At 37.6% G+C, this 27,411-nt stretch overlaps 1 protein-coding gene across 4 annotated transcripts in view; it reads right to left on the bottom strand.

Moving 5' to 3' along the window:
* Positions 1 to 27,411, bottom strand: part of Atp13a3 (ATPase type 13A3) — a 76,449-nt gene that overhangs the window by 24,205 nt on the left and 24,833 nt on the right. For 3 of the 4 annotated variants that reach the window (NM_001128094.1, NM_001128096.1, XM_017316958.2), the window contains exons 4-27: positions 25,949 to 26,122; positions 25,187 to 25,357; positions 24,793 to 24,863; positions 23,042 to 23,122; positions 20,578 to 20,647; positions 19,126 to 19,260; positions 17,605 to 17,677; positions 15,641 to 15,772; positions 14,602 to 14,781; positions 14,336 to 14,493; positions 13,058 to 13,246; positions 11,423 to 11,484; positions 10,999 to 11,149; positions 7,895 to 8,011; positions 7,263 to 7,280; positions 7,016 to 7,169; positions 6,807 to 6,927; positions 4,526 to 4,650; positions 3,596 to 3,771; positions 3,149 to 3,271; positions 2,986 to 3,065; positions 2,000 to 2,042; positions 1,805 to 1,914; positions 875 to 971 (exon numbers count right to left, since the gene is read on the bottom strand). In NM_001128094.1, the coding sequence (NP_001121566.1) occupies positions 875 to 971; positions 1,805 to 1,914; positions 2,000 to 2,042; positions 2,986 to 3,065; positions 3,149 to 3,271; positions 3,596 to 3,771; positions 4,526 to 4,650; positions 6,807 to 6,927; positions 7,016 to 7,169; positions 7,263 to 7,280; positions 7,895 to 8,011; positions 10,999 to 11,149; positions 11,423 to 11,484; positions 13,058 to 13,246; positions 14,336 to 14,493; positions 14,602 to 14,781; positions 15,641 to 15,772; positions 17,605 to 17,677; positions 19,126 to 19,260; positions 20,578 to 20,647; positions 23,042 to 23,122; positions 24,793 to 24,863; positions 25,187 to 25,357; positions 25,949 to 26,122 (2,811 nt within the window). The remainder of the gene's footprint in view (positions 1 to 874; positions 972 to 1,804; positions 1,915 to 1,999; positions 2,043 to 2,985; positions 3,066 to 3,148; positions 3,272 to 3,595; positions 3,772 to 4,525; positions 4,651 to 6,806; positions 6,928 to 7,015; positions 7,170 to 7,262; positions 7,281 to 7,894; positions 8,012 to 10,998; positions 11,150 to 11,422; positions 11,485 to 13,057; positions 13,247 to 14,335; positions 14,494 to 14,601; positions 14,782 to 15,640; positions 15,773 to 17,604; positions 17,678 to 19,125; positions 19,261 to 20,577; positions 20,648 to 23,041; positions 23,123 to 24,792; positions 24,864 to 25,186; positions 25,358 to 25,948; positions 26,123 to 27,411) is intronic. The other variant, XM_011245879.3, reaches the window with a different exon arrangement.

Genomic DNA, 27,411 nt, shown 5'->3' on the forward strand with positions numbered 1-27,411 from the left:
AAGTATAAGCCTTTAAATAAACCCTTTCCTCTCGAACTTGCTTTTTGGTCATGATGTTTCATCACAGCAATAGAAACATACTTAAAACATCTGACTCTGGAATTAACCAATAACAACCTATTTACATAACTTCAAAGTCAAATCTTAGTATAAAAGGTCTGACTTTAAAATTTGTCAAAAGCATTTTTAATTTTGGCAACAAGTTTTTACTGAAAATATTTAAATTAACATTCTAATACTCAGTATTCAAGTGTCAGTGTTTCTTCTTATTTAAAATCTTCCCTTCTGATACTTCTGAAAATAATAAAAGGAAGTGTTCACAAAGATACTTTTAGAATGTTACAGTGTCAGTCAGGAAATTACAGGTCAATCATGTTAATCATAATGTAAGAGAGTAACCTATCACAACTACTGTCTACATTCTACGAATGCATAGTTTTATGACCAAAATGTCTTTTTTTAAATTTCTGTAAATGCATAGCAAAGCTGACTAGACCTGTAACTGTAACACAGATGGCACATGCTCCATCCCTAGCGTGACAGCAGTCAGAACTTCAAGGCCCTCCTCAACCACATAATGAGATTACAAACTTGAAATCCTGCCCAGAACAGGCAAAGCCAATCTACAGACAAACAAGAACAACAACAAACCAACCAACCAACCAAACAAACAAAATAACACATTTTTTTTTTCACACAAAGCTGTAGCCATGAGTGCAAGGCTTTAAGAAACATGTATCCCAAATCCTCAAGGTAATTTTATATAAACTGCATAAATTTCCTTTTTAGGTCATGTGTTCAAAATCAAAGACACGGGCCCACTATCTTTGGTGCTTTACCATTAAGTACATGTCTGCGTGGTGTGGGTACTCACAGAATACAGGAGAGTAACACTGAAGTACTGGATGATGCTGTATAACGCCATAAATTTAAACACACAGAAGGACGTCATTAAAGCAGCACGACCTTCCCTGTGAATAAGAATGTTGAATGTGACTGGCAGCACCTTAGCTTGTCCTTCAGAACACGCATCCATCCTGACAGATAAACATCACCATTCACATCTACAACAAAGTTCTCGGCCATCAAAAAATGTATGTTGCAATACAACTGGAAGAGTGTCATAGGCTCAACCACGGCTTGGCATTAAACAAGTTCTGTTGCTCTTCATGATAATTCACTCTACTACAGTCAAGTACAAGACAGAATAAAATAGTAAAACTCTGAGCCAGGAATACTAGCTCTCACATCTGTACTCACAGCCACTGGAAGGCGAGACAGACAGGAGGATCACAAATTCAAGGCTGTTGGGCAGTGGTGGCCAAGCCTTTATCCCCAGCACTTGGGAGGCAGAGGCAGGCGAATTTCTGAGTTCGAGGCCAGCCTGGTCTACAGACTGAGTTCCAGGACAGCCAGGGCTATACAGAGAAACCCTGTCTTGAAAAACCAAACAAACAAACCCAGCAATTTCAAGGCCATCCAGGCTACACAGTGAATTTCTGGCCAGCTTTGCTACAAAGGGGTGGGGGTTGGGGATAGTGGAAATGTTGCTTTCTCTGGGGCTGAAGAGCAGTAACAGTGCTGGCTGCTTTTCCAAAGGATCTGGGGTTCGATTCATAGCACCTATATTATATGGCAACTTGAAAAGTGTCCAAAACTCTAGTTCCAGGGGTTCAGAAACACTTTTATGATAAATCACCTTGGGCACAAGGCACAAACACAGTACATATGCTTTCATTCAGGCAAGACATATTTTTTTAAAAAGGTCTCTTCAAAAAATATAAAAATTTCAGATCTTTATTACCTGATAAGGTTTGGCACACAGGAGATACTGGGTGTCTTAGAAGTAAAAGGAGATGCCACGGAAGCTTCAAGCTCAGATAAGGAAATGCCACCATGTGCCCTCTTCAAAGCCTAACAGTTAAAAAAAAAAACTGATTAATTCAGTGAATGATTCAGGCTAAAAAACTACAAAATAAATCACAAAAACAGTACTTACACCACAATCATTTGCACCATCACCGCACATCCCAACAAAGTAGCTAAGAAAAGAAAAATGATTTTAAGACTTTAATTTCTTACAATTCACATATAAAGAAGTTGATTCGCCTCCAGCAGACTCAGAGAGCTAACACACAAATGAAACAAGTGGTCCTCCTTATACCAGGTCATCAGACACTGCTGTTCTCCTCACAGCACTGGGTGGAGCTGCACATGGACAAATGATTTTGGTGTCTCAACTTCCTTACCTGGAGGGCAAGGTAAGAACCTGAACAGTTTTTGGTGTTATGAGTAAAGATTTCTCCCTTGGAAACTTCAAACATTACTAGTTACTAAAATTCCAAAGCCACGCATGACCCAAATGCATTTGTGTGAGAGAGTTGAAGGCCTGAAACCCCGAAGTTCAAACGATAAAGTCACTTCTTTGTTATACACCCATATACATACAAGCACTAAGTGGACAAATCAGTTGAAATCAGGTTGAAGGAGGAAGAAAGAATAAATCTGATTGTGGAGGAGAAGCGGAAGGAAGACCACAGGGAACGGGGAGTAGGTTTGTTTGTAACAAAGAACATACATGTACATACATTTCAATTAAAAAGAGCACCAATTAATGAGGGTACAACCTTAAGAAAGAACTGTGGATACATTACCCAGATAAATATGTCAGTGAATTTATTTTAAAAATACATACTTGATAGGTAACAATTCTTTACACACAGACATTCACATGCATGTGCCCATACTTTAAATACTTTTCATTTGAAGTGTTTCAGATTTTTGGAATTTTTCATATTTTAAAATATTTGCTTCAATTTCTACTGTGACACTCAAAAAGTTTCAGATTTTAAAGCACTTCATATTTCAGGTGTTTGGATTAAGGATACTTAGCTTATATATAAAGAAATATCAGTTACCATCCAGAATTTGAAAGTGAAATTGTAATTCGTAAGAAAAGAACCATAAAAGCCCATCAATACTTACTCTACGTTCTGCAATGCCTCCACCAATTGTGTCTTCTGATCCGGTGCCATTCGAGCAAACACAGTACCATGCAACATCAACTATAAAACAAACATTGTTTTTTTTTAACATGCTGCTGTTCACAGTGAGCTCATGAACACATCCAAAAATTCACATTACTTACCTTAGGAACAAGATCTTGAAAATGTTCCAGTATCACCGAAAATGACTTTCCATTCATCGCAAAATGATAGCGAGTCACCTCAAGATCCTCTAAACTATCATGGGCAAGTTTGATTGGAATAGCCTATATATAAGACATTTGAAACAATATTCAGGCACCCATACAAGAAAATGCAGTTCTATATTCAATCTGTTTATGCCAAGATTGATTATTTCACACTATAAACGATGTCATTAAAAACCTAGCATTTATTCAAAGAAAGGGAAAATCTGTATCAAAATGTAAATACCCAGATTCTTACAATAATGAGTGAGAGTCTCTGGAATGATAGTCCTGGCTTCTATTTTCATTTAGTTTTTGTTAACACTGGGTTTTCATGTATCATCTTTTCCCCCCACCCAGACTAAATTCAAATGAGCAAACTTAAAAAGACAATATAAACATTACCTCTGAGTCAATGGCTGATGATTCACTACACTGTGACAGGGAGTCTGTATAATGCCAATTGATCTTGGCAACTTTTCCATCCTTTGGAGGTAATGCTTCAGCAATAATAACTTTATCCTGAGGTAGAATCATCCCACAGTCTCTGGCCACAGAGACAGCCGTCAACATGTTGTCTCCTAATTTTAAAGACATCATTTTATTTTATTTTATTTTAAAGACATTAAGGTTAGCAGGGAAACATGGACATATAGAACAAGCACTAGGCTTCTACTGTAGTGCTATGGTGGGACGAGGGTCCACAACATGGTCAGAGGGAATTGTGAGTCTTGGCACTGGAATGGGAGGAAAAGAATTGACTACTGCCAGATAGTCTTTGACTTCCACACATACATATAAAGACACATACATGCATACATACATACATAGTACAGAAATGAAATGTAAATGAAAAAATTTTCATCTGATTCTAACACCTGATAACCATTTTCTATGTCTACATCAATGTTAAAAATTGTAAGTGATCCCCACAATAAAAAAGGCTAACACTCATTCCTCAGGAATCTTATATGACAGCAGAAGAAACATTCATAGATAATTCACATAAGCCAAGGCTCCACATGTGGTACAGGAAATAAAAACAAAAAGAACATAACTGAAAAGCTTTAGTTTCTTCTTTACTACTATATTTTCCAGAAACAGTTTGTGTTAGAAGTCAAAGCTGGATTACAGCTACCTTATTATCTTGGGGAAATATTTTGAGTTGAAATAGTACAACAGGCTCACAAAGAAACCCTGTCTCAAAAAAACAAAACAAAAAAGACATAGAAAGAAAAGAAATAGTACAACACATGGTATAGTCACTAAATAATGTGCCTTTCTAGCTGACCATCCCTCAATATCACACAACTTGAGCTCTACAGTCATGCTCACCTGTGACCATGACAGTTCGAATGTTGGCTTTATGCAAATCTTCAAGTACTGCAGGGGTTTCCTGCTTCAATTTGTTCTGCATTATAATCAATCCCATAAAATCCATGTTGTTTTCAATGGCATCTCTGAAGAGTTAATGTAATTGTTAAGACAAAAGATTAACAGAGCAATCTAAAAGACCTAAATCTAAAACATCCTTGTTATAAAGTAAAATGTGCACATACTCAATGAGGCCTATGTATACTTAGCAGTCAACTATTTCCAAAAATGTAAATCTCAAAAGGTAATTTTTATTGAAATAAAAATGAACCTGACATAAATGTCTATTTAAAAAGAAAAAATGGTAAAGACATAAATAAAGACCTTACGGGGAAAGGAAAGGGCAAAGGACAGTGTTCAATTGTAACAACGTGGAACTAGGTTAGCAGCACCACGCCAGTGCGTTCAGCAGATTTCCTAACTCACGATCTTACAAATGCTGAACACCAAATGCCATGGACATCTTGCACTCTAAAGAACTGTACACTTCTAAAATGTAAAGGTTTAAATAAGAGAAATCAGTATTTTAAAAAACAAAAAGCCCTATTCCTATTAAGCAAAAACACAAGAGACAGTCTTGGCTGAAGGAAAAGAAAGAAAAAGGAGAGTAGGATAATGTGATCCACCCAGTATTCCAGGGCATGAGCAGCTCTCTATACAGGACAGGCTCAAGAGCTACGGGTAAGTGAACAGTTAGTCTTTAATGGGGCCAACAACAAGGGTGACACTGTAAAGAAAAGACATTAATGTGTCCTTTGTGGGAATTAGGACATACCTGTGGTTTTCAACTTGACATCACTAGGTTTTTGTATGTGTATGTTTTACCTGCATGTATGACTGTTAGTATGCCTGACAGGCATAAAAGTCATATGAAGATGTTGGATTCACCTAATACTGAGTCTGTGGGTGGACCACCATATAGGTGCTGGAAACCCAAGTCCCCTGAAAAAGCAGTCAGGGCTCTCAATTTCTAAGCCATATCTCCAGCCCCCTTATTCTGGCTTTTATTTATGTTCAGATCACCACTCTACATCAGGCAGAAGTAGCAGGACAAAATATTCCTTTCTACTTACAAAACACTAAACACAGCATGAAATATTAACAAACGGGTAAGTTCATTATCACCTATAGCAACAAAAATCAGAAGGGTGGGATAGCTGGTAGCAACTGTCAATTTGACAAAAATCTAGTATTAGCTGGGAGACAGGAGGATGCCTCCGGGGGATTATCTTGTAGATTATGTGGAGACGGAAAGACCCACCCCTTGAAGGTGGCACCATTCTCTGGCTGGGATCCTGCACTACAGCAGCACATATTCACTCTCCTGCTCCCCAACTGTACTGGGACTGGATGCTTTATGCTCCTGCTGCCTGCCTGCTCCACCATAATGACTGTTTCTTGAACTATAAGTTAAAATAATCCCTTTCTTCCTTCAGTTTCTTTTGTCAGAGGACTTTATCATAGCAAAGATAAAAATAAAACCTTATTTATACAGGAAAAGAAAAGCTGTCAGTAATGTCATTTGACAAAGGACAGAATAAAACAGAGGAGAGAAAGAATAGCAGGTATAATGACTCAAGATACTCATGAGCCAAATATGTATCTGGCTCCCACTGGGCAGTGGGCTTTTAGAGAAAATAAACAAAATTGTTGCCTATTCCTAGAACATGACTGACACACTGTAAAAATTTGGTAACAGGCTGTAGGGATAGCGCAGTGGTGAAGGGCACATAGTACCAATCTTGAAAGGGGTCCCAGATTCCATTCCCAGTACATCCATCAGGCAGTCACAGCCACCTGTGACTCTAGTTCACGGATCACTCATTCACTCACTTGTGGCCTCCATGGGCACTGCGTCAACACACACAAGCCCACAGACAAACATAAGAAGAATTTAAAAATCAAAATAATAACTACTAAGTACTTCTATATTTCTAAAGAAAATAATTATTTCAGGAGCATAAATATAGGCAACAAATCAATAGATTGGGGTGTGGTGGCACATGATATAAATGCCAGCACTGGGAGTTCTAGGCCAGCCTAGTCTACACAACAACTTCCAAGAGAGCCAGGAATACACAGAGAAACTGATGTGAAAAACAAGAAAAAACAATATAAAATGAAAGAAAATTCCTAGTCTTACCTAAAACAAAGGTACAATGCAGACATTTCACACATTCACCTTTTTGTATAAATATAAGTAGTATATTACTGAAACATGCAGTAAGCCACTCAGCCTTACCTGCTAATATGCTGTACTTTATGCCAGGTCAGCTTTGACTCCAATTTTCTGTGTGCAAGAGCAATTACACGGAAACCTTGTTTGGTATAATCTTCTAACACTTTCTCAAAATCAACTGGAACTTTTGAAAATAAAAAGAAATTTTAGAATTGCTACTGTAAGTTCGTGCTGACGTCAAAACTGTATCCAGAGCCTCCATGTTTCCTTACCTGTTTCCGGTTTGCAGAGACTGGCGACAACCTCAGGGGCCCCCTTCATGTAGGCATCCATCCTCTTCTCACCTAGTGTCCTTGCAACCACACTCATCCGTTGCAAGGCAGAAGAAAATGGAAACTGGCGAACAATTCCTATCTCATAAATAGCCTATTTAATTTCAAAAATGCACACAAAAGATTTATTACTCTTTAAGAATAAAAACAAATGTACTTATCTAAAAAGAAAGCATTCTTCACTTACTGGAAGTTCAAACAGCTCCTAAAGACAAGAGAAAAAAGTACAGATTAATAGACATCAACCAGAAAAACTAAAACATCTACAAATTTCACTTAGAAAACAACAAGCAACTTTAAGCATTTAAGTTACTACAGCAACTCCCAAAGAAGGCACACAGCCACGAGATGACCACCAGGCCAGAATGCAAAGGGTTCAGTGCCTAGCAGGAAGGTGGGGGTAGGTAGGAAATGGTATTCAACATTTCAAATATTCTGGAATCATAAAAATATTGACACAGTAAATGGTAAAATGAGGGGAACACTAAATTTTATTTAAAAGTAAAACTAGTAAGAGGGCCTTTTTATGCAATTCTAGAAACACAGAATGCACTCTAGAAATATAACTATCACATGTATAAATAGGAGAGAACTAGTGTGCAGAAGAATCAAATTTCAACAGTTAACAGAGAATGCCTTAGCATACATATCAGGGTTACCCTCCTAATAAATTCAATAAAAATACCTGTATCTGCATTTAAAAAACAAAAACAACAACAACAACAACAAAAAAACCACCTAACTTCTTCTAGAGATATTTCTAAACTAAAATTAAAAACAAGCAGCCACTATGTTCTCCAGGACTGGGTGACACTATACCATTTCTTGGTTTCCTGCAGTTGTAGGTTCAGGAAGCAGTTGTTTGGAAGGACGAACCACAGTAGGCATGATCCGGTTATGAAGTGCTGTTTCTTCTTCAGTTGCTTCTTCCAGAATCTAAATAAAAAGAAAACACTTAACACATCACAAAATTCCAGACTCATTTCATTTTTAAGTGAACCATTAAAAAATTGCTATAAAAGGACATGTCAACCCTAAATTTTTAACATAAATAAAACAGAAATAGCTAAATACCTGGCAACCTTTGGGTAAGGTGAGAAAGAATTTGGAAGGAGAATAAAGAGTACATGTGCCTAGCAACAGAAATAGCTGTTACTTTTAAGTACTTTTAGCCTATAATACAGTGATTTCTGCCAATGAATGCTACAGGTGTGTGTGCACAAGTGTACTCAAAAGACATGGAAGCAAAAGGACCAGGAGTTTAATGACAGCCTATGTACATAGTGAGCTTGAGGTCAATCTGGGTGTCATGAAAGCTTTTCTCGGGCCATAAAATGAATTCAGATATGATTAATAGAACCACTAAGTAGAGAATAAGCTGTTTTAGTATGTGATTTTAGAGATATGCCATGCAATCACATTTCAGTTAAGCTACTATATAGTCATAAACTCTTGACTTTCACTTTTTAAAAACTGTGTTTGATGTATATGGGTATATTGTACAGCACTTGTGTGTCTGATGCTGATTCAGGTTAGGAGAGGTGTGAAATCCCCTGGGACTGGGGTTATAGGTGATTCTAAGCCACCACGTCCTGCTGGGGATTGAACCCCAGTTCTCTGCAAGCACAGCTGCTACTCTTTAAGCACTGAATCATCACTCCGGCTCTCAAAGAATTGATTTTTCTAGAAAAAATGACTCAGCAATTGAAGATGCTTGCTATTTGACTGTGATCTTTGAGATTCCTATAGTGGTAGAAGAAAACCAGCTCCCAAAAGCTGTCCACTGTCCTCCATGTGTAGTCCAAGACAAGTACATAAGTTCTGAGCGCGTGCTCTCTCTCTCTCTCTCCTCCCTCCCTCTCTCTCTCTCTCTCCTCCCTCCCTCTCTCCCTCACATAAAACAACATAAAGTAGTAAGAGTGGAGAAAAAAAAATACTGCATGCACACACCACCAAACACAAAACAGGTTGAAGCAAGTCTGTATTATGTAAGAAAACTTAATTAGTGAATTACACTAACTGGAGGAATCAATCAATAAAAAAATACTTTTATACAATTAAATCTAAACAATTCCAAAACAGTTTCCCACATCTGATCATCTCAGAAATTGGAATGTATTTTACTGTCCTACAATCAGTTTTAAGTCAGGTTTGAGAAAAGAAAAGCTCAACCAAGAAAATGCCCCCATCAGACTTGGGACATTTTCTTGATTAATGATTGATGTGGGTAGCCCTAGCTCCTACAGATGATGCTATCCCTGGGCAGGTGAAGAAAACAGACTGAAGCCAGGCGTAGTGGCACTCACTCTTAACCCCACAGCTCAGGAAGCAGAGGCAAATGGAGCTCTGAGTTTTAGGTCAGCAGGGTCTACATAATAATTCCAGGACAGTCAGGGTTATGTAAAGAGACCATTAAAAAATGAATGAATGAATAAGAGGCTGAGCAGTGCTCTTTCATGGCCTCTGCTTCATTTTTAGCCCTCACAAAGTTCTCGCTTTGAGTTGCTACAAAAACCTCTAAATGATTGGTGTCATGTAGAACTATATAAGCTGACTGAAACAAATCTTTCCTTCCTAGCGTGTCTTTGGTTATGGTGTTTTACCGCAGCCATAAAAACCATAACAAAAATGAAAGTTAATACCAGATTGTGGGGTATTGCTGTGGCAGAGCTGTCCAAGTTCTGTAAAAGATTGTGGAAGGACTTTGGAGCTTTGAGGTAGAAAAGGCACTGAGTACTCAGAGTGCAGTGGGCTGTTCTGTAGGAACTTAGAAGACAATGCTGAGACCAGTATGGATAATGGAGGTCTGACTTGTAAAGATTCAGTGAGAAGCAACCACTTATTAAGTAGTTTTGAATTAAGAATCTATGGTTCTGGGGCTGGAGAGATGGCTCAGTGGGTAAGAGCACCCGACTGCTCTTCCGAAGGTCCAGAGTTCAAATCCCAGGAACCACATGGTGGCTCACAACCATCTGTAACAAGATCTGACGCCCTCTTCTGGAGTGTCTGAAGACTTACATATAATAATAATAATAATAAAAAATCTATGGTTCTAGTTAGCTGGTGCTGAAGAATTAGCTATGATTAACCAAAAGACCAGAACTACTAAAGGGAAAACCTTTGCTAGGACAATTGATAATGATCAGCTGGGGCTGAGGAATTAGCATTAATTAAAAGAAATTCTGGTGGTCCACAGTGGTGGAACATGCCTTTAATCCCAACACTAGCGAGGCAGAAGCAGGAGGAATTTGAGGCCAGCATGGTCTATAGAGCAGGTTCCAGGACAGCCAGGCCTATACAGATAGAACACTGCCTTAAGACCAGAATCACTGAGGTAAAATCTGCAGGGATTATTTCTCTGGGTCAGCACAGAGTGTAGTTCAGGATAGCCATGGCTGCCATCTCATGCTGACACCCAAAATTAGTAATGTGCTTGAATCATTTAAGGGTACTTGTTTTGAAGGCATGAATGGGGTCAGGGAGAGAAGCTGAGGTTTGGCTCTGTGTCGGAGCTAGAGCCTTGGGGAAAAAAGCTGGGAGAAGCCACTGGTGAAGATACAGCCTAGCACCACAAAAACAGAATGTAAGGTGTAAGGGCTCATTTGAGTCCTTGAGAGTTAAGAGCAGGATAGCTTGGCTATATATATATAGCTGTGTTTATGGTGGGCCTAAGCTACACAATACCTTGTATCAAAAACAAAAACCACAAAACTGGACAGCGGGGCTGAAGAGATGGCTCAACAGAGATGCTCCTCCAAAGGACAAGGGTGCAATTCCTAAGTACCCACATAGCAGTTCACAATGTCTTTAATCCCAATTCCAGAGGATCAGACACCCTCACATATAGATAGATGCAGGCAAAGCACCAATGCACATAAAATTTAAAAAAATCAAAAATAATTTTAAAAAAAGGTTGAACTTACCCATCCAATGGCTTCAAACATTTTCAAATCAAGTGGGTCACCAGAAAGTACACCTTCGATTTTTGTAAGTGAATGACAAGTAGCCATACAAGCAACAAATTGAGATTTTACCAACATCTCACTGCAAACATTGTCTTCTGGTAAAAGAAATCTAAACAAAAAACACACATTAAATTAGGATCATAAATCTCTACATACAAGCCAACATTTTAACATGCCCTGCAAGTTGTGCTCTGACTAAAAGTGCACACACGCAAACACACACACAATTTTTAAAATAGACATCTGAAGTATACATAGAAAAGTATTAGTTGCTTACTCTTAATGATAGGTACATAGTTGTCTACTATGTTTAAATGTTAAATATGCTAAAATATTAAAAATGAACTAAACTAATGATCTATAAAATCTAGTTGATATTTACCGGGTATTTTCCACTCGCTGAATTCCCCACAGATCTAAACCATCTTCGGTAAGAGTTCCAGTCTAATAAAAAAAGTACACATGCACAAAGTAAGGACAATACCTCACAAAAAAAAAAAAGAAAATGCCAAGATCCAAATCAATAACAACTCCACATACACTGCCAGAGCAAGGCCTCCAGGACATGACTACAATGAGAAACTGTGTACAACAGTGCTTACACTAGGACTCCTTCAAGTACATACAAGAAGGCACCTACCTATATCAACTATAGTCATGTGCAAACACAAAATGCACTAGCCAATCTACCTACCAAACAACCAACAGGAAGTCTCTATATAGTGGTGGGAGGAATAATGGTAGAACAGATTAGAGCATAAGGAGACAAGAAAAAAATTTAAACACCATAAGAGAGCTACTAGTCAAACCCATGTTTTAAAAATTGACCAATTTTCTTCAACAAATTGTGAGGATTCAATAAAATTATATAAGCATATATATAGATATATATATACTTATGAATCATAAAATCACAGTAAATACATATCCATGCCTATTCTATTAAATCAGAATCACATAAAAAAAACCCCAAAACCATATAATTTTTATTTATTGCCACTATATCTTTAATTTATTAAAATTTTTAGAAACTTTATTTTTATGTGTATGGGTGTTTTGACTTCATATATATCTGTTCACCCTGGGCATGCCTGGTGCCCATGGAGACCATAAGAGGGCAGGCACCAGATCCTCTGGAACTGTAGTCATAGAAAGTTGTGAGGTGCTATAAGGGTGATATAAATCAGACTCAGCTCCTCTGCAAGAGCAGTAAATGCTCTTAACAACTGTCTCTCTAGCACCCATATATCTTAAATTTTATTGCTAACAGATATTAAAATTTTTTTCCTTTAGACCATACTGCCCAGAGGGCCTAGAACTTGCAAGCTCAAGCTATCATTCTGTCTCACCTTCCCAGATGCTAAAACTACAGCCCTAAGTTTCCCTGACTTGCTGTTAAGACATAACACAGAATACAAACACTGATTTGCAGATCTGGACAAGTAAGCAACGATCAAGTGATTGATCACTAAGAACAGGTTGTTGGGGAGGGGAGCTGGAGAGATACTAGTCCACAGGACCTATTATCAACTCCCAACACCTACACCGTGGCTCATAACCCCCTGTAACTCCAGTTTCAAGAATCTGACCCCTTCTTTTAACCTATGGGAACTGAACACACATGTTGTATAAACCGACATGTATGCAAAACACTCAAGAGACTAATAAACAAACAAATAAAATAAAAACTAAGAAGGGAGCCAGGCATGATGATATAACGTGCCTTTAATCCCAGCACTCTGGAGAACAGAGGCAGGTAGATTTCTGTCTGTTTGAGGCCAGCCTAGTCTATACAAATGAATTCTAGCTAGATGAATGAATGAATGAAGCTAGCCAGTGCTACATAGTGAAAACTTGTTTCAAGTGGGAGGAGAGGGAAGAGAAAAATATTTCAAAATCTGATATGTAACTAAGTAAGAAATAGGAAAAAGACAAAAATATTTAAAAAGGGCAAATTAATTCATAAAGGGAGCACAAACATAAAAAGTACACTGTAGCAATTATGAAACAAACCGACCTTGTCAAAGCAAACAAGGTTCAGCTGTCCACAGATGTTTATCCTCTGGGGACTAATACAGAAAATCCCAACTTTTTTCAGTCTTCTCTGAGCATACACAATCCCAGCAGTCATTGCAGCAGGAAGAGCAGGTGGCACAGTAATTGTAATGATATCAAGAGACTTAATAATTATTTCTTGAACTTCTTTCTACAGTCAACATAAAAATAAACATCAAACTCACAATATTCAATTTACTGATTTCACTAAAAAGTATATATACTCATCTATTATTGATATAGTTTTTTTCATCCAAAGATTATATAAAAGACATATAAATGCTTGCCTATAATGTTTGAGGCCCTAGGCTCAAACCCCAGTGTTGGAGGGTAGTGGAAATTCTTAAAGAGATGTTTCAAAGAGCTATCTAATGAACTAATGCACTAGCAGCTAAAGGAGAGCTAAGAGCTAAAGCACTTGTCTCATTTTAACAGCGTGCATTCTTCACATGACTACCTTCAAATCAACGTACTGATCTGATACTGTCTCACCCTACAAGCACCTGGGCAAGTGTCCACAGAAGCTAGAAAAAAAAATAATCAGACATGATCTTACAAGTGCCTTCAATTAAGTGTTTAAAAATAGTTTTTGTAATTCCAGCACCCCAGAGGTAGAATTAGGAACAAGACAACATAGCTACATAAACAAAACAAGTTATTATTGTATATATTATTTTACTTTATCCCACAAAGGTTTTGGTGCATGCTTCATATCACATTAAGGAAAGGGAAGCAGCAGACATTCTGAAAAATTATATGCTATGTCGAAAATATGCTTTGAGGAGGCTGGAGAGATGGCTCAGTGGGTAAGAGCACTGACTGCTCTTGCGACGGTCCTGAGTTCAAATCCCAGCAACCACATGGTGGCTCACAACCATCCATAATGAGATCTGACTCCCTCTTCTGGAGTGTCTGAAGACAGCTACAGTGTACTTACACATAATAATAAATAAATCTGAGAGAGAAAGAGAGAGAGAGAGAGAGAGGGAGGGAGGGAGGGAGGGAGGGAGGGAGGGAGGGAGAATATGCTTTGCAGGGTTTTGTTCAAACAGGGTCTTGGAAAAAAAAGTTTATACCCCATCCATCCATCCTAGGATGGCCTAGAACTTGCAATTTTCCTGCCTATGCTACCCACTACATTTTGCTTTCTAATAGATAATAGTGTCACAGTTTTCTTCAGAATATTAACTTTAGCCACATGACAAATAATTAAGAACCAAACCTATCAAAAGTTACATACCTCATTTAGGATGCTATTGATGATTGTGTAGATAAATCCAATTCCAGCCACCACCACAAGACACAGCAGAAACAAGTAGGCATCTCTATAGAGTTTAAAGTCAGTTGGCTTGGGATACAGTATAGAACGAACAAGCTGTCCTTTGGAAGTACTAAATCCTTTTTAAAAATTAAAGACAAGTATTTATCTTTTTATAAAGCCCCACCAACCAGAATGCCTTTATAAACATCTAGTGGGTTTCAAATCTGAAAGAGACTTTTATTTACCTGTTCTAACTACTATGGCTTTCACAAGTTCTCCAGTGTAGAAACGGGTCTGAATAACAGTCGTCCCACAAAACAAAGTGTGCCGCTTGTGTGTCTCTGGGCTGTACTGCTCCTCCCCCATTCCTTTCACATCCACTGAAGGATTTGGCAAATTAGTCTTTGTCACTGGAACACTTTCTCCTATTATGAAAAATCACATTTTAAAGGTTATCTTAGAAATCAATGTCAAATACATACTGAAAAAATGGTGAAATAATTATCAGTATTGCATATAATAACTGTTCTACATATGGGCAACATAGTGAATAAATCAACTTTTTGTCCAATTGGTTCACTGGGAAAGTTGTTCCCCACAGTAATTCCAGAAAGTGATTCATAATTTAGAAATTCCTGCCATTATTTGAAAATTGTTTTTATTGACCCTCAAGTAGTTCCAAAGAGTAAGAATGCAACACATCCTTAAGAACAAAATTTAAAAGCACTGTTACTTTCAGTATCTGGTGACGTTATATCTTTAACCTCCACTAGACAGAAAGACGATACAGACACATACCACAGAAAATTTGGGCAAAGAGAGAAATGGGCATGAGGTTAATTCTCTAAAGCATTCACACTTTCTCAAAGTCAAGAGTGTAGAAAATACATGCGACATTGTGTGCTTTAAGCCTCAAAATATACCATGCAGGAAATAATCTCTAGTCAGATTATAAGATGTACTTCTTCTAAATTGTGAATTTCCAGCTGAGTTAGCTTAAAGTCTACTTCTTTCCAAAAATTATTAAACCATTTCCCTCATGTCCAAGGAGTGACAAGAAGCAGGTCTAGGAATATGGTCAGTACCAGAAGTGGCTATAGTTTTATAATTTAAAACTTACAGAAGTGATTATAGTTTCCAGCCTAGAATGTAGTCTATCTACTCACATATACAAAAATCACTACCCACCACATTTATAAGTAAATGATCATGATTTTGAAAAAGTTTATAAACTACTTAATTTGAATGCTATCATAAACAATGAGCATGATATTGCTGATTTACCTGTTAACATGCTTTCATTTACAATGCAAGTACCATTAATAAGTACTGCATCACAAGGCATGACTGTCCCATTTAATGGAATGATCATGACGTCTCCCGGCACAAGGTCTGTAGAAAAGATCTCTTCTATTTCTGAATTTGGAAAAAAAAGTTAGAAACTGTCCTTAATTTGAAATAAAAGCAAAGCAAATAAACAAATGACCTATCCAAAGTCTCTTGCTCTCAGTAAGATACTGCTACAGTAGGGTTAATACCACAATTGCATCACATGGAGTATCTTAAAAAATAGGACTATACATTAACAAAGCATCAAGACTAAAGAAATGGCTCAGCCGGTAAGAGCACTGGCTGTTTTCCCAGGAAACCTGGGTTCAATACCCAACACCCACAGTATGCTGACTAAACATCACACACCTGTCAAGCATCAATTTTGACTGTCAGCCACCTTAAAATAGGAGCATAAGTCCACAGAGGAAATTCTGATGAACAAGCAAGATGAATTCAGATTTTTCCAATTCCACCAAAACTAAAGAAAACATAAAATTTACCATATTCTTTCCAAAGGTATTCTTTCCTCATTGCAAGTATTTATTCCTCATCCCTTCTCACTACATTTTAGTCTTTGAAATTAAAATACAGCAAGTTTATACAAGTTTATCGCAGAGATTATAGAACAGGATCAGAGGATCAAGGTCATCCTTAGCCGTAAAACGAGATATATGACCTAGAGGCCAGCCTGTGCCCTGGAATACAGAAACACACACACGCACGCACGCACGCCACGCACGCGCACACGCCTCCAAAACAAAGCAATCAAATAATCCTACCAAAATATGTAAGATGGCAGCAAGTATGGGAGATTCTATTGAGAGAAGCAAGTGACTGCGAAGGAAGTAATCACTTGGATACAGTCAACAAAATGGAGCCTGAGGTTGCTAAATTTAGCAATCTACTCCAGGAAGGCAGGGGGGCAGGAAGGGGCAATCCGGGGTAGAGGAGAAGAATGCTGAGAATATATAAAAATGAAAACTGATTTGTATATCCTGGAATACTCAAGTAGCCTGCCTCCAGAGAGCATGCTACTGTCTGTCCTTTACGTCATCATCTTAGTTTACATGCTCCAAGCTGTGGGAAGCCACATGTGCCATTGCAGAGTGGCACTGACTACTGCTGGCCACCATGCATAAGTTTGGACAAACAACCAATGTGTACATATGCAGTAAACTTTTTTGCAAAGACACTGCCTGGCCCGGACATGATAATGAGGCTTTGGGAGTATAACCAATCAGATGTGAGACATGCAAATGAGGTATGATAATGAGGCTCTGTGAGGTACAGAGAGAGAGTAGCCAATCAGATGAGGAGCATGCAAATGAGGCGTAGTGCATAACCAATTAGGGTGTGAGACACGCCTCTCCTAGGCCTATATAAGCAGCACCAGTTCTGGGCTCGGGGTCTCTCCGCCTCTGCAATCAAGCTCTCCCAATAAACGTGTACAGAAGGATCCTGTTGCAGTGTCGTTACTGCTGGCCAGTCTGGCGCGCGCAAGACCAAGTATTCTCATTCCTACAACGACTCAGCCCCTTTTACTATATCCCATGTAAACAACACCAACATCCATCTATCCAGCTATGCAGATCTCTTGAGACTCCTCTTTTTGCACTTCCATACTTTGCTGGTTCTACAACTGTTCTTGATCCAGGTCATGCCTTCAGTCTTACTCCCTGATAAACCAGGACCCATGTGGTAGAAAGATAAGTGATCCCCGCGGGTGGTCCTCTGACCTCTACACATATGCCTTAAGCATGCATACAATGAAATAAATAAATAAATAAATAAATAAATAAATAAATGCAATTTAAAGAATAAGATGCACATGGACACACAGTCTTGCTTTACATGTGAGCATTTAATGGGATGTTTTGTGTTCACTTAGTCTTTCGGCCCTCATCAGAAGTACTTACCTTCATTTTCTCTACAGACTGAAACTCTCACGGTACTGTGAGTTGCCACCATGTCATGTAACATAACATATTGCTGGGGGAAAAAAAAAACAACTAATAAATACAAACCCACTCCTCAAAAAAAAAAAAAAAGCTTAATTATTATGATTACTGTTTATTGTTCTGCCTATGTAAAAGGTGAAAAGTCATAGGATAGGGAGATGACCCAGTGGTTGAGACACTTACTACCTGTGGTTTGAATGAAAATGGCCCCATAGGCCAATAGGGAGCAACACAATTAAGAGCTGTCACTGGGGGGTGGGTCTTGAGGTTGTCAGAATTTCAAGCCAGGCACAGTCACTGTCTTCCAACTCTCAGTTAACCCTCTAGCACCGCGTCTGCCTGCATGCCACCGAGCTTCCTGCCTTGACAATGGACTATAAGCTGAACTGTAAGCCAGCCCTAACTAAATCTTTTCCTTTGTAAGAGTCACTTTGGTCATGGTGTCTCCTCACAGTTATAGAAACACTAAGTAAGATACTACTTAAGTTCAGATCTAAGCACTCATGCAAACACCAAACAGGCATTGCAGCCTACCTGTAATTCCAGTACAAGAGGCAGAAGAGGGAGACTCCTAGACCAAGCTGGCTAGCACTGAGTTCAACTGAAACCCTGCCTCAATGAATAAGGTAGAGAAGAATCCAAAAAAACTCAGTATCAAACTGGGTCCTCTGGGCACAACTGGACTCTTACATGTGAATACATCCATGAGCATTCCCAAAACAGAGAATCAAAACAAAAAAGCACTTTAAATGAGGCCGCCTTGAGAACAGTGGAACCATCCTTTCAGCACTAGTTCTCAGTAGGCAAATACAGATGCCTATAGTTTCTGAATAATCATGTGGTAATTTTCCTCTAAAAAGATCTGTCTCAGAGTGCAGCTTAGTGAGCATGTCAAGTCTTAGGTTCAAACTCCACTACCACAAAAAATAAAAGACATTTGATTCCCTTAAAAAAAAGGGGGGGGGGCTGGTGAGATGGCTCAACGGGTAAGAGCACTGACTGCTCTTCTGAAGGTCCTGAGTTCGATTCCCAGCAACCACATGGTGGCTCACAACCACCCATAATGAGACCTGATGCCCTCTTTTGGCGCATCTGAAAACAGCTACAGTGTACTTATATATAATAATAAATAAATCTTTAAAAAAAAAAGCCAAGACTAAAGACATAACTCGATGGCTACAAACACTGCTTAGTCCTCCAGGCACATATTCAGTCCACTGACGTAAATGCAGGCAAAACATTAGTGCATATATATTTTTATGTCAAAAGGCCAAGCTAAAAGCAGGAGGATTAGTTAAAGGCCACCCTTAGCTACTTTGTCTCAACAAATAAACAAACAAAAAGAAGAAAGTGTGTATGTGTACTCAGGCAAATATAACAATACGTGTACTTAATACCAAGTACTATTCATTCTACAAACCTTGCAAATTATTAAAAATGCAAATATATTTCTGAAATATGTAATAAATTTTAACTTACCTTTCTAATGGAATATAGTGAACTTATAATGGATACTACGGACATGATCACAATGGCTAGAGCATAGTAATAGTACTCATCAACGCTCCACAGGATAACACTGAAGAGCTGGAAAATGTAAAATGGGTTGAGAACCTAGTAAGAGAAGACAAGACAAAGAAAGCGCCATCACCGATGGGGAGGAAGTGCAGACACGGATCCCTACCACATACTGGACTGGAGCAGTCAACAGCCAGCCTCTTACACGATGCGTCTATACTCTTTCTTACCAATGAACACCAAAACTTAATCCTATAAACTTAAGCTATTTACATTAATTTAGAGTCATACCAAACCCAAAAAGCAGGTTCAACTAGAAAAAGCTAACATGTATAAATGTTGGTATTCTGCATTATACTTTAATGTTAAAGTAAATTTATTTGTAACAAATTCTATGCTTTGGGCTAAAACATACAACTTTTAGTCAAACAGCAAATGCTTGCTTTAAAGAACACAAAAGAAAACTTCACTTATGTTTCAAAAGTTCACTGGCATAGAAAGAAAAAGTAAATATGACAATGGCTGCCTTGCTCTCGCAAAGGGAACTTCTTGGGATTTAATCTTGAATAAAAGTAAGACTACATAGAAAGCCCTGGTAATGAGGTTTATGAAATGGTATCTTCACCTTTCTTAATTACTTCCCAATGTCTTTCGACTGTGCCTTTTGTGTTTTTCAAACCATTTTCATGTTTAAAGAACCATTTTACTTCAAACTCAAATGAAATATTAAGAAATCATCCAAACTTTATCCATACAAGAAGTAGCAAGTAGAAATGTTTTCTTTTAAAAACAACAACAATAACAAAAAAAAAACAAAAAACAAAAAAAAACCAAAGACGGCTAAATCCTCTCAAACTATGAGGCTTCCTAAATGTCTTAATCATACCTGAAACTATTCTCTCAGGCAGCACCAAAGGGCTGCTCTAAGAAAGTGGTGGGAAAACATCATTGTTTCTAGTAAAGTATCCGCCCAATACTACTTTTTATCTATAGCCAAAACCCAAAGAAAGACTGGCAAGTCTTTCTGCTGGGCAGTTACTCACCAACTTCCCATACACATTCCTAATCTTTTATTCAGAAAGCCCAGGCAATTATAAATGAATCCTCACTGCAAGAACTAACATGCTTCCTCTCAGAACACAAATGTTCAGTTTCCAGTACTAGCCAATGTGAAGTAAAGGAGCAAGGGAGCAAGTCACAAACACTTAACCAGGGTACGATGGAGACGAGACACAAAGAAATCTATATAATAAAAAATGCATACTCATACCTTTTCTACTAGACAAGAATTTTTCAATTTTTACCTTCCAAGTAAAATATGAAGCAAAGCAGGAAACTAAGAACAGCTTCTTAAACATGACTCTTTCCAAATGGATGACTCTACTGTTTGTTGGGTTATATACAAAGTCTTACCTCTTTAATTAGAAGCTTAAAAACAGAAGGCACTTTCACAGCAATTTCATTTACTCCATAAATCAACTTTCTATGACAGAAAAATGCAGTAATTATATTAATAATTTAGAAGAAGAATTATGTTAGATATGGCTAAAGTCAACCATTCTGAGATTCATGCTTCCAAGTCTTATTCCATGACTATAAAATTCTCTACTTTTAAAAATAAAAAAGCTGCTAGGTCATGGCGGCTCACACATTTAATCTCAGCACTCAGGAGAGAGAGGCAGCTGGATCTGAGTTCGAGGCCAACTGTGTCTACAGACTGAGTTCTAGGACAGCCAAGGATACACAGAGAAATCCTATCTCAAAAACCAAAATAAATAAATGAAGTAAAATAAAATTGCTAGCTAGCTACACTATTTAAATCAAAGATATCAATAGTGGTAATCAAACTTTAGCGGTTTACTTCCTTTAGACTCCTATTTTGTATGTGACACATTTCATTGTTTTAAAGATGTATGTATGCGTGTGTGTGTATGTATGTATGTATGTGAGTACATGGTCACTGTTGTCTTCACACACAGCAGAAGAGGGTATCAGATGGTTGTGAGCCACCATGTGGTTGCTGGGAATTGAACTCAGGACCTTTGGAAGAGCAGTCAGTGCTTTTCAACCACTGAGCCATCTCTCTGCCCCCCTCAGCCCCCCCAAGTATCTTTCTTACTAATCAATAATAACCATGTGAGCAAAAGGCTCACTTTGTTTATTACGTGAAGGCTACCCTGAAACTTTTACACCACTCAGGCTACCTTCAAACTCATGGGAATCCTCCTGTCTCAACTTTCCAAGTGCTGGGACTATAGGTGTAAGCCATCACAACACATCACAGGTTCTCTTCCTGCACAGAGGGAATTTTTTTTTGAGATTTCATTTATTTCATGTGCATGGATGTTTTTGCCTAACTGTGTCTATGCACCGCAAGCATGCACTACCCACTGAGGCCATGGGAAAGCATTGGATCCTCTGGAACTGGATTTACAGGCAGCTGTGAGCTGCCATGTGGGTGTGGGGAACCAAATCCAGGTCTTCTGGAAGAACAGTCAGTGCTCTTAACCACTGAGACATCAAACAGAACAAATTTTATTAAGATTTAACTAAATTTTTGTAAAAACAAATCTTACCCTACTTCTTTCTAGCAAGAATATTTTACTAAGAAAATTTATTTCAAAAATACTGCACATTTTAAATCTTTTAGAAAACACTTTCTTAAAATTGGTAGCCAGACAGTGATGGTGCATGCCTTTAATCCCAGCACTCGGGGAGGCAGAGGGAGGTGAATTTCTGAGTTCAAGGCCAGCCTGGCCTACAGAGTGAGTTCCAGGACAGCTTGGGACACCCTGTCTCAAAAAACTAAACCAAACCAAACCAAAAAATTGCTTAGAGGCTGGTAGTGCTGCTCCACTGTCAAGAGTGGCTGTCAACCACACACCCTAGCTGTGATCCCAAACAACTCTATAAACCAAGCATGACATGGTTGGTGCTTTCCTGGAAGCCCAACACTTGGGAAGCAAATTCAAGATCAAAAGTTATAAAGACATCCACCCTTGGCTATATAGTGAGTGTGGTCAGGTTTATCTACCTGAGGCCTCATAAAAACCGGAGGGGGTGGGGGGAAGATGTGCATAGGTCAGTGTAAAGTATTTGCCTAGCCCAAAAAAGGCTCTGCTCCCTCTAAAACCCATACCTTCTTCATCTCACTCTCATGTATACTATTATAATTGTAACCTTTTATAAGGTGCTAAGACTGAATCAATTTTTTTGTTTAAACATTGAAAAAGACGTTACAACAGTTTTAAAAAAACTTTAATTCAATTAAAAAAACCATTTATCTTTAAAATGTGCAATACACTGGCAATATGCTAGTTTGTTTTCCAAGGCTGGGTTTCTCTGCGTAGCCCTTTCTGTGCTGGAACTCACTTTGTAGACCAGGTTGGCTTCAAACTCACTCAAAATCACCTGCCTGTGATTCCTGAGTGCTAAGACACTGGCATATTTTTATACTTAAAAAAAAAAAAAAAAAAAAAAAGAAGCAGGGAAAAAATCATGGCTCCCAGCTTCCAGTTTCCTGTGGGAAATGGCAGTACATGCTTACAATCCCCACATCAGAAAGTCTAAGGAGTTACTAATTAGAGAGCACACCACTATGTGAGACTGACAGGACGTTCTACCCAATACACAACACATCCCAACTTCAGAGATAGGAAAAGGTGGGGAAATTTGCATCTTAGAATTGATTAAAAGGTAATACTTAAGGGATTATTAGCTTTAACATTTTTTATGAGAGAGTTTTGCTCAAAATATGAGTAAGGTGTAACTAACAGAATGTAGTACTTAAGTCCCTACATTATGTGGGAGAGCTGTCTGTGTGCACTGTGGGTTTGGGAGTGTGGAGAACAGACCTACTTCAGTCACATAGAGTTACCTGTAGGCATGCATCCCCTGTGTCAGTCCTGCACTATGCTTTTCATAAAGTGATGCACAAGATACACCTTCATCCAGTCCCCTAAATAAATCCAAAGTTTTTACTTTAAACAAAGTTTAAAATATCCAAATTTATTATTGCCTCATTTTGCTATATGCTCAATTTTATAACTGTAACTTCCTTACAAACTGCTTAGAAATTCTTAACAAAAAACAGAAGTCCTGAGAATTTTAAAATCTCAAATTCTTAATATAAAACAATCAGTTTAAATCTCAAACACAACTAAATTATCCACTACATTTGTCATGGCTCTAAATAATACTATATAAAAAAACATACATAGCAGCATTATCCTTTAACAGTTTCCAAAGCTTATGAGTCAACAATCAAATAAAAGTTAAGATAAAGTGTGACTAATGAGATTTTCAAACTAAAGATTTACTACTCATTTTCTTCCACAAGTTGCACCAATAAGTCCTTTCGTGACTACTACATTTCAAAGTATAGAATTGACGATCATAAATGTGTAAGACCTAGAACAATTCTAACTAAGATTCAACTAGCATATCTGCTTTCCCCCCAAAATATAATTATGCTTATTTTCATAGATACCAGCCAAACAACTCTAAAGCAAAGAGAATTAAACACATTAATTCTACTTAATCTCTACATTTTATATATAGTAAAGCTAAGTTCTACAATTTGTTGATACCATTATGGTAGATTTAAATTTTACAAGTTTCAATGGCTGGCAGAGACCACACAACAAGTTATGTTAGACATTCTTTCCACCAGAGCTGATGACTTCTCCAGAATTTGGTACAAAGAGGGACTAGCAACAAAGTGTTTAACAAGCCTGCAGGACAATGGAATTTATCCCCTAAGCATTGGTACTTCAATTTCAGAACCAGAAATGAGAAAATCACTGAACAATTCCAGAACATTCTTTAGTATTCTAGGTAAGCATTCCAGGTATTAAATGTTCTTGATTCTTGTTTTTACTGTTAAGACTTATAAACTTTTCTGGCATTCCAGTGCAAGGATATTTAATGAATGTTTCAAATAGTAATGGCAAAACAGAATCCTCAGGAGGCTAAGAGGGGAAATTGGATATTAAACTGAGCAAAATAGCAAGACCCCATCTTTTAAATAAAGTCTAAACCATAGTGAATCTTTGTTTAACTTTGATTTCTACACACACAAATAAAACAAATAAGGGATTACTCCAATTTGTCCTACCCAAAGATAGCATTTGCCAGTGTCATTTCTCATCTAATTATATGTTACATGTTCCTCTGAGTACAACTGGATGGGACTATCAACATAGGAAGAAATAATTCAGATACTCTAGAGAAAAGCACAGAGATTGGGGGAGTGGGGATCACTGAGAGTCACCTCTTATCAGTACATGAGTCCCAGATGCTCAGCCGAGTGCACACCAAAATAAGAGTAAAACTAAACAACAAAGAAACAACTTGAAAACCTAAGCTTCAAGACACACTCAAATTATTCATGCGCCTCAGCCTCTGACTGCTGGGGTCACAGGCATGCACCACTGTATGCAGTTTTTAAAAAAAATTTATGTAAAATTCTCCAAGGTACAAGTTGCAGGTGACACTTACTTTAATGAAACTTCAAAGAAATTGTTAATAAGTGAATAATGATTTTGTGTTAACATTAAAATATAGCCACTTTTACTAAAACATTTAAAAATATTCATAACATATTCCAAACAAACTAAAGATACTTACTTTAAGAAATCAAAATTGTGAATGGCATCATTCCAGAAATATCTTATGCTATGGTGGGTAAAATAACGCATCTGTAGAACATAATAATATTACATCAAAAGGCTTATCATATATCAAATAAAAAACACTTTCTATTAAACCTAAAGTTTTTGGAGGAGGGGCTGGGAATAGAGGAGGGAGGGTAAACTGCGGTTGGAATGTAATATATGAGAAAAGAATAAAAACAAAAAATAAAATACAAAAAACAAAAACCCTGAAGTTTTATTTAGTGACAGGTACTTTACAAAGCTTTTATTTCAAGCAGTAACTGCAAATATGAAATTATAAACTGTATCTTTGATAATGTAGAATGTAAACAACGGTTTTTCACAGCTTTGACAGTCCATCATGGTACCTGTTGTGACTGACTCTGTGAGTATTTATTCATCTCGCATCTATTTTCTTCAGTCAGATGAACAGCATGGCCATTAGAAACCTCATTAACTAAACATTTTGCATTCAAATTTGGTTGATTCTCCACAGGAAGAAAGTGAATTTTTGCACAAAACCATACTCTAAATTCATCCTTAGAAGAAAGGGAGAAAGGCCAATTAATTATGAATATTAAATAACTGCCTACATTTTTATGTAAATGCTATTATTTAGTCATCTCTTGCTAATAAAGTACTATTTCATACTCATTTAGCATGAAAGATTTCTCATCAACTTTGACACACTTTACCAATACAAACTATCAATAGATTTAATAAAAGTTCACAATTCTTTAATCACATATATACTGAGCATTAAATATTACAGCCTCTAAATGCTTCCAATTAAGGTTCTAAACAAATTTCTTAAGATGTAACATTACACTCAATAGCTGGCCAACTTAATGAGGTGTATGGGCTATAATCCTAAAGAGCCAGGACCTTAAAAGACAATAAAATATCCAATACTGTGGGTCATGAAGAGCTATAAGAGGACAGTCTCATCAGCTATAACACTCCTTTTAGCCTAATCACTGGGTACTTTGATCATATCAAAGCCATACTTAAAAATATTAAAATTCCTTATCATGTCCTGGCAATAAAGTCCCAGTTACTTATTCTAAATAGTTTATACACAACCACTATTTTACTCCTTGAATCATCAACTAATATACGCATGGACTTACAGTTGTCCTGAGAAGCACCACTTCACAGTCTTTAACTGCAGCTCTAACACATGTGGCTTTCACTCGCCACTCAGGCAGCCAGTAGAGGAGGAGGAGGAGAAAACCACCAGTACAAATCACTCCTACAAAAACCATGGCAAGCTTCCAGCGGCATAAGTTATAGCCATGTATCTCCTGCACAGAAATGGCAATCACAGGATGAGCAAATGATAAGGCAGATAAACTAAAAAATTGCTCTCAGTTACATATTATTTTCTTTGCATATAAACTGTATTTTCTCAACTGCTAATTTACCTGTTATTTTCAGTAAGTTCATCACACAAATTTTAGATTTAACAGTAAAATTTGTTGATCATGTTTTATTTATGGCTAATAATTCTTTGCTACTAACACATCACATATATATATGATTAATGAGAAATAAATATATATATATATTTATTTTATGTGTATGGGTTTTTTGCCTTCTGTCTATACATCATGTGTGTACAATGCCTGACAACCAGAAGGGGCATTGGATGCCCCCTAGAAACTGAGTTACATAGAGATGGTTATAGGCTCCAATGTGGGTGCTAAGAATCAAACCTGGGTCCTCCAGAAGAGCATCCGGTGCTCTTAACCACCCACCAACCCAACTCACCAGCTTTGTTCCTTATAATTTTATCATTTCATTTTTAAAAACTTAAGTTTTCAGGTGGGTTTTTAAAAATAAAGTTTTTATTCTGTAACCACTTTACACTTATAGCAAACTGTAAAAATATCAGTGTTTCATACAGACCCTTCCATCCACTTTCCCATGACCCTAACATCTGGTGCTTCTGTCAAAATCAGTGTTCCTGTACTATCAATACACTGCAGTCACTGACTGACTGATTCACTCCCTCACTGGGCTGACTGGATGAACTGAGACAGGGTCCTAGACTGTTGAGATGGCTCAGACAGTATAAGTGCTTGCCATGAGACAGGGTCTCACACAGATATAGGTGACTGTACCCAAAGTTGGCCTCCAGCTCATGACCCTCCTGCTTCTCTGCCTCTTGCATCTAGAATTACAAAGTATGCATCTCCATGCCTAGCACATTACATTTGGATAGGTTTTGTTTGTTTTAAGTGACTTGAAAATTGTTCCAATGCCACCATTGGATTAATTAACTTCACTCTCTAACTCAAATTAATTTAAATATTCTTGCATTCTCACCCACAAGGGCTACCAAATGTAATATTTCAAGCTGTTGAAGTTTTAATTTCAAGCAATAGAAATTATTTATCCCATGGCAACATCTGAGATAATTACAACTTATTACTTGACATGTGGTGACACATGCCTATAATCTCTGAACTTGGGAGGCTAAGACAGGACAGGAAATGTGAGTTTGAAACCAACCTAAACTATAGAGCAAGGAGAAAACTTTATTCTTTGATTATTTTAAAGGTAACCTAACAAAAAACTGAGTTTCTGGTGG

This window comes from Mus musculus, chromosome 16 (genome assembly GCF_000001635.26).
Source record: "Mus musculus strain C57BL/6J chromosome 16, GRCm38.p6 C57BL/6J".
NCBI lineage: Eukaryota > Metazoa > Chordata > Mammalia > Rodentia > Muridae > Mus > Mus musculus.